Here is an 11,458-nt window from a genome sequence, read left to right on the forward strand (position 1 = left end):
CACTGATCTGAGTGAGTTCACATCTGTACACAAAAACCACATGTCAACACCAGGTGTGCACCGGGTCTCAGAATGGCCCCCAGAGCAGCCCAGGGATGCACATGCAGCAGAGGGGGGGCTTTGCAAGTGAGGACGGCACCAGTCTTAAGGGTCAACCTGTCCACTTCATCCTTCCTCACAAACTAAAAGCACCACATGTCAGCAGGGCCTCAGGACAGACTAAACCTTGAGTTGAGGACTCCCTGATTACTACTACAGGAACAGATTTGTATGATGACAGCCGACATGTCAGGATTTGTGTTTGCAACAGTAATTGTGCCAAAAAACACTTTAGCAATAGGCATGCGTGTAGTACTGCTAAAGTAATCATCTTCATGTATAAATACCTGTCCTGAGATAAGTAGAACAGCCAATGGTTAAGTCTGAACGTTCTTTCCGCAGAAAGTTAGGTTTGTAGAGATCCATGTTCCATTCTGTTTGGTATCTGACTACAGGAAGGGAGATGTGACAGTGTGTTTCTTTGTGAGTCTACTTCTCCACCCTGTGGTAAAACTCCAGTATTACAGTTAGTTCACAGGAGTTTTGCTGCTCAGACCTGCACCAGTCTGCTGATAGAGTGAATACAAGGCTTGTGATACATAAAGTCTGGCTGACATCGTTATTCACCAACATGCAACAGAGTGTCAATCAAGTTTTATCATTGTTAAGTTGGGATGAATATTGAAACCTTTTGAGTTTAGTAACTTAAATCCACTGGGGTCTCTTATTTGCATATGATGGGGTGGAAAGGGGATGAAACACAGGTTACATAGTAAAAGTTACAACAAGCTTAGAGGAGTTAGAGACGTGGGCACTGCAGGGGGGTTTACGATTTTCAGTTTCTAAGACAAAGGTAGTTCTTTTCACAAAAAAGAAAATAGATAAGTCTTAAATCGTATGGACACCACTGGGAAATAGTACATTTTTTAAATAAATCCATTATAAATCGAGGAAAAAGACTTCAGGGTCCTAAAGGTAAGAGCAGGCTCATCCTCTGCTCTATGATAATGCGGATATGACTCGTTTTCTTAAACAGTGTAAACGATAAAAACCTCACAGCATTTCATTTTTTAATATCAACATCGTGGGAAGCCTGGTGACTCTTCTGACCAAGATCCTGAGATGTTCTTCTCCCGAGGTCCTGATCTGCTCCACCACAAGAAACCCGGAGACGTACAGCGGCTTCAAGCAGCAGCTCGGTAAGAGGTTTTATTCTTACAGACATCGAGGTGATGGATGGTTAAAGACCTGTCACAGTCAAACCAGTCTTAGTTTTTCCCTGATGACTAAAGTAAAGTTTAAAGTGTTGAATGAAGTTGGAGCTGATTTGTTTTTATTCTCATGACAAACAGTAACTTTAGCAGGACTCTGTCTTCTGTAGTTATTGGGGGAAGTTTGAGCCGTTTAACTCTGCATTCAGGTGCTTCTCGGATGGTCCAGAGATGGGAAGTCATTCTTCAGACTTCGCTGTGTTCATGTGCTTTTAAGCAATAAGATGTTATGACAAACTGACTTTATTTACTTGTTACAACTATTGGTTGCTGTTAACTGTTTTCTGGCCTCAGTGATTGAACTTGTTTTGTTTTCACAGAAATCAGCCATCATGTGATCACAGGACATGTGAGCCACGTGTTTCCTTACAGCAGATTCTCAGATACAGATGACACGACTGTAGCACCATAAACATTTTATTTACAAAAGTACATCATCAAAGTTTCTTTTATACATTCAAGTTCTCTGAAGTAGGAACAAAACAATTTTCACACCTACATTGATTTGGTCTGGACCTTCAGAATTTTCAGTTTAGTCTGAACCAAAGTAGAAGGTGCAAAAGGAGCCTTGGTCCAGACTATCGATCTAATTTAGTCTGACCCCAAGAGGTGGTTTGGTCCTTAACATTTTTTGTGCATTGTTCGGACTTTCTGACCAATTGTAGGAAGTTGAGACATTAAACAATAGAAGAAGAAAAAGAAGAGGAAGCATCTCACAGGATTGCTTGTAGCCTTCACCTCCGATATGAACTTTGAACGATGAGGACGTTCATTTGGTGCATTGGAACTGGTGTGTCAGACTGCGCCTGAAGTTCATGATGCTGGTAGTAAAACCATGATGATATTACAGTAGTAACCAACTTAACCAGTTCATTCATTTTCTCCATTGAAACAGGAAGATTACTACCTGCTCAACTGACAACACGTCTATGTCAGATGCACACTCGTCTACAAACCAATCACTGTCGAGTACAGGTGAGAATTTAATATCATCATCATCATCATCATCATCACATGGTCTGACTGGATCCTCTTCCTTCACACTCAGGACATTTTTCTCTCACTTCCTTGCTGCTCTTCATCACCATTTTTATGTGGTGTATGTCACTGAAGTCAACGTATAATTTTTTATCTGAAATATATAATGTCCTTTAAAAAAAGCTAACCTGATGTTTATCTCTCTGCAGCGATTAGAGGCAGGACGTTCTGGTCCCAGTTGTCGTCCCAGCACTGCCCTCTGCTGGTGCGGAGGTACCTCCTGAACGAATCCAGTCCGCCTGCTGAACTGGGAAACTCTGACAGGAGAGACTGCAAACACAAACAAGACGGAGCCACATTGCTCATTTAAAAGAAGATTAAACTCATACCTGTATCATCATGAAGTTCCTTAGGGAGTGAGATGGGAGCTGAATCATTTTATTTTAGTGATTAAAAAACCATTGGAATTTATTTCTCACCTTGAGCTGCTCAGCGAGCTCCTGAGCGTCAGTGAAGATGAGTCCATTCTCCTTGTCTTTGACCAGCTCATGTAAACTGAGGAGAACAGCTGAGTTAGCACTGAGCTACACACACACCTAAGTTTTACTTGAACCAAACATCACAATCCAACATCAATAGTGAATAAAAACAAAGAGTGGGAGAAAATGAATGTGGCTGCATCAGCGTCAGGTGAGTTCACGTCTGCAGCCATTCACTTCAACTCTCACTTTAACGTCTTTGTACTCGTACGTTTATCCATTCAAATCCCCGTTCTCCCTGTACAGTGCTCACCAGTCGAATTTGATGGCGCAGACGGGCAGACAGCAGCCGAACATGTCCACCACCTTCATGGGCAGATCCAGACCGCTGGACGACTTGTGGAGACAAACGCCCAGGTCTGCTGAACCTGCAGAACAGACGCCTGAGTGTGACTGAACAGGCTAAAGTAGTGAGACTCTCCTTTTTCATGGCATAAAACTGATTTATTTCATTTTGAGGCAACTGTGTATATATGTTAATAACAAATACAGTAACTTTACCGCAATACCTTTTCGGCAGTATATGCTAATTTTATTCTTGAATTCTGAACCTTCTGTTTTATTTTGCCTGAAGTGTATTTCACTGTGAGTTTGTTGTAACAAAGGGTTGGAAGAAGCTGATTCAGAGAAAAATACTGTATGTGTGGTTCTTTCAGTGTTTGTTCAAGAGTAACTTCTTGTTAGATTTGGGATTGAAGACATTTAAACACACTGACATTCACTAGGAAACATTTAATGCTGTAATATTGTTTAATACATATAATGCAGAACTCCTAAAGGGATCCAAGAACAAGCTTTCAGCTCTAAATTAATCTGTTATCACCTGACATTAAAATGTGTCCTCATGGAAAAGTGAATAGAGACTGTAGGGGACATTTACTCAATACAAAAAGTAACACATCGCCCAGGACTACAAGAAACAAAGCTGGAAGAAAAGTAAAGTTAAAGTGGGAGAAATGGATGTTATTCTGAACCAAAAATAGCGGCGACGACGACTATGGAGAACACAAACAGAATTGGTTAATGAAAACTGAGAGAATGGATGGACTGAAGGAGGTGTAACACCCAAAACTGTTTTCTTGTTGGTTTGTTCTATAGGATTATTAATGATGATACCGAAACGTATTAAAGGCCTAGTATGTAATATTTAGATATATTTAACAATTGGTCTTAAATCGTTGTCAGATAACGTGTGTGGCTGAGAGGTGCTGAACACAAACTACTTGTTTCAATCTTACCTAATAAAACAGGATAATCTTCTGCCTCCAGCCAGGGAGTGCAGATCTTCACATGTTCTAGATTGAGAGAGTCTATCAGCTTCCTGTAGTGTTCTTTCTGAGGACCTTTACCTGCACAAACACACACACACACACACACACACACACACATAAAACAAAACCACTCTGACATCAGTGATGGACTGTGAGGCGGCAGGGCAGCTCACCTGTGATCGCACAGACTAAAGATGGTAACGAAGCTCCATCTTTAATGAACCCTTCGTACTCTGTAGAGAATAGACAAGTGTTTCAAGATGAAACACGCTGGGATGCATTACAGGCTCAATGTGTAAGAGCATCAGTTAAGATCCAGTCATACCTTCAAGAGCCTTCAGCAGGACGGAGAAGTCTTCATCCTCTGTGGACAGAAACAATGTCTTGGCTAAATACAGACAGTATGAAATTCATTCAATCAATCAATCAATCAATCAAAGTTAACTTGAAATGAAGCCAAAACATCTTAGATATGAACACTGCCATTGTGCATCAATTACATCATTGGAGTCAGTCTCAGCTGTCAATCAGGACATCTCTGCTTGTTTTTATTTCACCAAATAACTAATTAAAACCAAACTTATCAGAAGCATGAACGCTTGAACAAACATCAGTGTGAGAAGAACTGCTTTAAGTGACAGAAATCATCTTTGAGAAAAACTATTTTAACGCGCAAGTTTGATATTATATCTGCTAACATGCAGGAGGTGGGGTTTATGACCTATACTGCAGCCAGCCACCAGGGGTGATCAAGACACTTTGGTTTCCCTTTTGGAAGCCATCATCTCTGTTTACAGTCATGGTTAGGTTAAAAATAATTAATTAAAAGGGTTATAAAAACGAATGTTATTGATAAATACAGGAATTAAATTAACAACATTATGAGAGAACCTTGGGAAGGCGTAATGTCTATAATCTAAACATTCATCCTGAGTCAGGCTGAAGAGGCAGGTTGTAAGTTTATGTCAAAAGATTTCATCACTCTCAGCTGCTCTTAGATCCTCAGCATAAACTGATGGAGCTGTGAGAACCGGAGGACCTGAGGAGTCGTACTGGTTTATGACCTCTTTCTCTGACCTGTCCAGCTGGTGCTGCTGACCAGCAGAGCCGGCCGCTCCTTCCTCAAGGTCACAGAGTCATCAGTGAGATCACGGACTGAGAAGATCGAGCTCTCCGCCTCCACCTCCACATCCTCAGAACTGAAAAAACACAACAGGTCAGTCAACATATTTTACTGCAGCTGACCCACACTCAGGCTTTCCTTTACTTTTAAGGAAAGAAAAACAACATCACATACAATAGTTACTCTGTAGCAGCTTGTTCGTACCTTGTTTGCACGTCAACAATAACATGGCTGCACTCTTTGGGTTTATAATCATATAAAATAGAAATGTTGAGTGTCTCACAGTAACCGTGACATGTTCATTTGTGTTGTTGAACCGCTCACCCTCTGTGCTGAAACTGAGGATAAGTGTTGGCCAGTCTCATGAAAAGCTCGTGCTGCAGCTTCAGTGGAGTCTCTCTGAAGATGGAGGCTGGTCTGTCGTAAAGAGTTGTCGCTCTGCAAAGGTCAAAAAGGTCGACACTGTCTGTACATCGTCATGTAAACAGCACGTGTAAGAGTTTTATCGAGCGACTTGTGTTATTACTTCAGAACCCTCTATCTGAATTTAACCATGGTCAGTTCAACAGTCCAGAGCTAAGTATCTTAACAGTATAAGGTGCTGGAGTCAGATGATTTAATTTATATACTGTTAACATATTTTTTGTACCAGAGCATATCTGACTGTCAGATTCATAACTGGTTACATCATAAATCATACTTGATGCCCCAGTTTTTCTGCAGGTCGTCCTTCATGGCGTTGGTAACACACAGGTTGTGAGTGGCCAGAGGGCCGAAGAAGTGCTCGTACCTGGAGGAAAAGAATAAGACAACATCTAAACATCTGAATCACATCTAAACATCTGAACTGTGTCAGGACATCGCTGCACTTGACGGCTGGTAGAGGGATGTATTAAGAATTCTCCACCGAGAGAAACTGACTTTCATCCTTCATGACAACATCCAGGGATTTATGAAGATATGAAAACCAGTCTTGGACACAGTTACCTCCTCTGGCCTGGACTTTGTGAGTAAGCAATTAGAATTTAACTATGTCATTATTCTTGTTTCCCTTCTGTTTTGTATCATGGCTGAAAAGTTGTGACTGTCACTGTTCTATTAAAATAATTCAAATACTATGGGAAAAAAGTGTTTCTGTACATGTCTATTATTTGAAGTGTATGTAACCCTTAACATGGCCTCCCTGAATAAAAGATAAAACAAAATAAAGAAATGAAGGGTTTGATTGTAAACAAATAAATCATACAGCATATATCAGACCTGAGCTCTACATGGTCAAGATATAAAACATGAGCCGCTACAGACGACTTTCACTAGCATCATTTCTACCAAGTTCGGTAAACCACCGCGATCAGCCACACTGTTCTGTTGCAGTACTGACCACTTTGCCAATCTGACCACCGGGTGTCTCCGTCCGTGACTCAGGGCCATGATGGTGTAGCCGTAGTTGTGCCAGTCGATGATCAATCTGCTGCCGCGCAGGACACACACTAACCAGGCCACTGCGATACTGGGCAGACCAGGGGGATTCTGGGATACAAACAGAGTCATTAACAATAACAGAGAAACTTCTGCATGGAATCCCACTGAGTGAATTACTTTGAATTCATACAGGCAGAATATACAGTTGTGTAAAACAAATTCAAGCAATACTATGCAACTTATCTCCATAACACAGCAGCTTGATAAAAATGAGTTTGACGGTTCACTGACGGACCCTCTTTCATTCCCGCTCCTCACCCTAATGTCTGTTCTTGTAACTTCGGTGAGTGGGTACAATCTCCCCTGAGAAGTGTGGAACTGACTGAAGCTGCTTTCAGACATGCACTGAACTCTAGAGAATCTCTAGACAATCTGTGGAGGGGCTGTATGTGAGAACGCAATTGTCAGAGTAAGTGGCTCTGGACGTTCTCCAGTTTCTACAGCCAGTCCCCCAAGAAAAAACTCCATATAATGTCTGAATGAGCCAAGGTCAGAACACAGCAGGATTCACCACGAGCAAGTGTGGGGGTTGACCATGCATCTAACAGGCGACAGAAAAAAGAAGAAAAAAATTAACGGATGAAAAAGCTGTGCTATACACGTATAAGACACTGACGAAGATGTCAAGAGAGTTTGTGCTGATGACAGCCGACGCCAGCGTTGATGTGCTGTAAACAAAATCACACGATCTCCGCAGCAGAATGAATACATTACATCCTGACTCTGCCTACTTCACCACCCCTTGCCTGAATCCTGCAGAACATGTTGTTGCTGTTGTGAACGCACCTAAGCAGAAGAACCCCTAGCTGTGTTGTGTACGTGTGAAAGGAGAAGTTCGGAGTTCCTCCACAGGACATGTCTGGAAACAGCTATAGTGCTGCTATATAGTTGAAGTGATGATGAGAAATAGGGCTGAAACTAAATACTAACATTTAGATATATTTATCATAGTTTATTGAATGTTTAAAAAAAGCAAAGGTATATATCTAAGTGCTAGTGTGTGTAAAAACACAGACATAAAAATGAGGGAAAAAAGTAATCAGATTTAGATGAATTATCTATTGATTAATCAATCAGGAGAATAACGGTTTCAAATGATTTGCAGTGCATATCTGAAGGAAACTGCACAGAATAAATCATTTCCATCACAGTCTGAGCTGCTGTCCAGGTTCATTCATCTGCAGAAACATGTCGTTCATCGACTTTCAGAATGAAACAAACCTGCAGGAGAATGTGAGAATGCAGTTCCATCCTCAGCAGCACAGAGAAAAGCTGCAGACACTGAACAATCACCTTCGTCACATACGTGAGGGGCTTTGGTCCCACTGAAAAAATAAAGCAACAACACGGAAAAATAAATCGACTGAAAACAGCTGTGAAAAAAACCCCAAAAATCCCCCGTGATGTGGAACCAGTTACCTCGAAGACCTTTCACCTCTGCTATGGGGACTATCCTGATTTTATCCTCCCTCAGGACGTCCTGGTGAGGTTTGGAGTCTGAAATAAATGTCAGAGAAAGCATCTGTCATTTTTACAGGTCAACTGATAAGGGACGTTTTAAATCTTTAATCTTAAGCACTAAGCTCACTCTAACACAATTACATAAACAAATAAAAAGTCATGAAAGAATAAAAGATTAAAAAGACTAAATGTGTCACAGAAATGTAAGCATTACCACCCATAAAAATAATAAAACTAGAAGTAGGTAAAATCAGGGAATGCAGTACCATTAAAGTACATTTAAAGCTTTGCTGCTGTATTCCCTCGGGCAAAGTGTTTCTCAAGCTCTGCCCCACTTAGTGTTTAGCTGAGAATCGAACAGTTGACATCTTGTGTGCAGGTGTTTCTGTTCATGAACTGACGTTGGCACATAAGCCAACAGTAAACATCTAGACTAGACAATGTGGACATTGAATATGGTTCAGCTTTTGTACTACATTTGAGCATTCTGTACTTTTTGTCCTTTACATGCCTCTGGCTTCTTGGACCCATGTTAGCAAACAGGTGGGAAAATGCTCATCACTAAGGGAAGATTTGTGCAAAGGAGCTTTAGACGGGTGCTTTAGATATTCGTACTTATTCAAGTCTAACAGCTGTGAGCTTATGTTTTCATTTGGTTAAGCTCAATTAAACCAATGAAGTGTTGGGTCTTCGTATGAGATCTGACTGATTTGCGCTGTGATAAGAAGTCGATGATCAAATGGATCTCAGATCTTTAGTAATGACTTCAACTGTAACAGCCTCTGGATCAGTGTGCTTTAACTAACAGAGAGTAACAGATAACTGACTGACACTAACACCGTGTGTGTGTGTGTGTGTGTGTGTGTGTGTGTGTATTTCGATAGTTCTGAGGGTCTAGCTGTCTTCTCTCATGGACAACCAGTCCCACCCCCTGCAGGACACCATCACAGCACTGGGCAGCTCCGTCAGAGACAGACTGATTCCCCCTGTGTGTCTGGAGGAGAGCTATCTCAGGCCGTTCCTTCCTGCAGCAGCGAGACTGTACAACCAGCTCTGCTCGCAAATTGAAAGGGCTGTTTAAGGGGATACGACTTGGTTTTGGGGTGAGGATTAGGTTAGGCATTTACTTCTGATGGTTATGCCAATGAGTGTTCCCCCTACAACTACAGAGAGACACGTGTGTGTGTGTGTGTGTGTGTCTGTGTGTCTGTGTGTCCGCGTGCCAGGGTCCTGGACTCTCACCTAAGAACCCGACAAACGTCACCTCATATCCATGTTTGCTCAGGGACAAGCAGTGATACTGCATACGGGGGCTGCGACCGATGTCCCCCAGCACCAGCGCGCACACCCGCCGCTCGGTCCCGGCGTCCCGCTGCCGCAAACTCCACAGCCACAGCAACCACAGCGCGGATACCACCGTGAGACCCACGAGCCGAGGTGACACGCCCGGCATTGTCACACAAAACACCGCAAAAAGTGCCGCGACCAGCCCAAAGAGCGCCAGACAGGACGAGCCGGTGCAGGGCGACGCCATGTTTGTTTGTAACACGTGATGACGTGGCCCGGGGAAAGGGGAGGGGCTTCAGGTTTAAAGGGACCGTAGACTGCGAAAGAGAAAATAATGTAGTTTACTAACAACTGCGTCATGAAGGACAGAGGTGAAGGACAGAGGTGAAGGAGAAGCAGTGAGGAGTTAGGAAACAGGGATGAACTCTGTGTTGTAGAAGGTGCACCCAGAGTTAAAGAAAAGTTTCCTGTCAAGAGGAAAGATTTCAGTTCATGCAGTGTAGTGGCAAAGTACACTTTATATTCTTGTCTAAACCTTTGTGAGCTTCATGATCTTGTCTAACACTTTGTGCACTTCACATGACTGTCTGTTCTACCCACAAGGTAAAGATAAACAGGGTGATTTCCTGTTTTTCAGTTCCTGTCTCAAATCGGCCTATGAGAACCGATCTGAACTGGTTGAGACTATTGCCTTAGTTATTCCTATTAAGGATGCTTGAACTAACTGTTCTCTGTGGACATTCTGAGATCGGTGTGCCTCTGTGTTGATCCTTTCTGCAGAAAGCTCTTAGTGAAATACACAGAGACACCTTGGTGATTCAGCCTCTCTGATATTCAGATTTCCCCCATGGCAGAGAGAACATTTAACCAGGAGTTACCCACAGCAAGTAACACAAGAGATTCCAGTGCAAATAACAAATAAACCAAACAATAGTATAAACACATGAGGAATATACATGAAGAAAACCTTACATTGTGGAGAATTTCTCTTTGCATTCCACAATCGCATTTGTATTTGTCAGTTCTGATGATGAGATTTAGTTTTATTTTTGTATTTAGTTCTGATGATGATATTGATATTTAAGTTTAATGATGGTATTGTGAACTATCAGTTCAATAAGCTTGTGATTCACTGGACAGATTTGACAGAGAAGAGATCTGGGCTCAGACAATCGTGAGGATTCACAACAGCTCTGGATCGTGTCACGACAATAAAACAGCTGGTTGGTTTTTTCCTCTATATATTTTTGTTCCTTTCTTTTTAGTTTTTTCTATATTTACGGGTTTGTCCAGGTGCAACTACGATGATGCATCTCTTTTAATGTTGCTGCCCAAATAATTTGTTGGACCACATTTTCCCCTTTCCTTTCATAAAGGATGATCTGGTGTTTGCTATTTTAAAGTCAGGAAGCACTGAAGCTCCTTTACTTATCATTTAAAGTATTCAAAGTATTTGAAGTATTTGCAGATCCTTCCTTAATTGAATGGAAGTTTCAAACAGTCGAGCAAAAATATTGACGGGACCTTGATACCACGACGCCATTCCACAATCACTAGAACCTGACTCCAATTGTTATTAGCACAAGATAGAAGTATTCTTATCCATTATATTTTGGCTTCATTTCTGGATAGTGGGAGGAAGTGGAGATGTGTCGTCCGTCTTTATTGACAGCCTATTGTTTAAATATCAACTGATAAATTACTAAGTACTTTAGTCTGTTTATTTGTGGTGTACTTCATAATTAAAAAAAAAATCTCTTTCTTTAGCTATTATTAGCTAGTCTTGTTTTATTTTCAAATTAGAACTAATTCCAGCCCATAAACGGATTATTTTGCATTTCTACATTCTGTTTTACAAAGTCTATATCAGGAAAATATATAAGGTGATCTCCTAAAACATAAATATATCCCAAAGTTAGCTAACATAGCTAATTCAATCTATGTTAAGCCCCAGTGTTCCACCTGTGAGCTGCTTTAGCCTTGGTATGATTGAGATGTGTGGCATTT

At 41.5% G+C, this 11,458-nt stretch overlaps 1 protein-coding gene across 1 annotated transcript; it reads right to left on the bottom strand.

The window, feature by feature from the left end:
• Positions 1-1,709: 1,709 nt before the first annotated feature.
• alg1 (ALG1 chitobiosyldiphosphodolichol beta-mannosyltransferase) lies at positions 1,710-9,743 on the bottom strand. The gene is made up of 13 exons (XM_035181731.2): positions 9,407-9,743; positions 8,123-8,200; positions 7,925-8,028; positions 6,603-6,751; positions 5,922-6,011; positions 5,546-5,659; positions 5,176-5,297; positions 4,424-4,462; positions 4,272-4,331; positions 4,066-4,176; positions 3,081-3,195; positions 2,768-2,843; positions 1,710-2,618 (listed from the first exon to the last, which is right to left on the bottom strand). Exons 1-13 carry the CDS (start codon positions 9,696-9,698, stop codon positions 2,484-2,486), a joined length of 1,485 nt encoding a protein of 494 aa, XP_035037622.2. The 5' UTR covers positions 9,699-9,743; the 3' UTR covers positions 1,710-2,483.
• Positions 9,744-11,458: the final 1,715 nt, after the last annotated feature.

The sequence above is a fragment of the Hippoglossus stenolepis genome, chromosome 16, assembly GCF_022539355.2.
Source record: "Hippoglossus stenolepis isolate QCI-W04-F060 chromosome 16, HSTE1.2, whole genome shotgun sequence".
In the NCBI taxonomy this organism is placed as follows: domain Eukaryota; kingdom Metazoa; phylum Chordata; class Actinopteri; order Pleuronectiformes; family Pleuronectidae; genus Hippoglossus; species Hippoglossus stenolepis.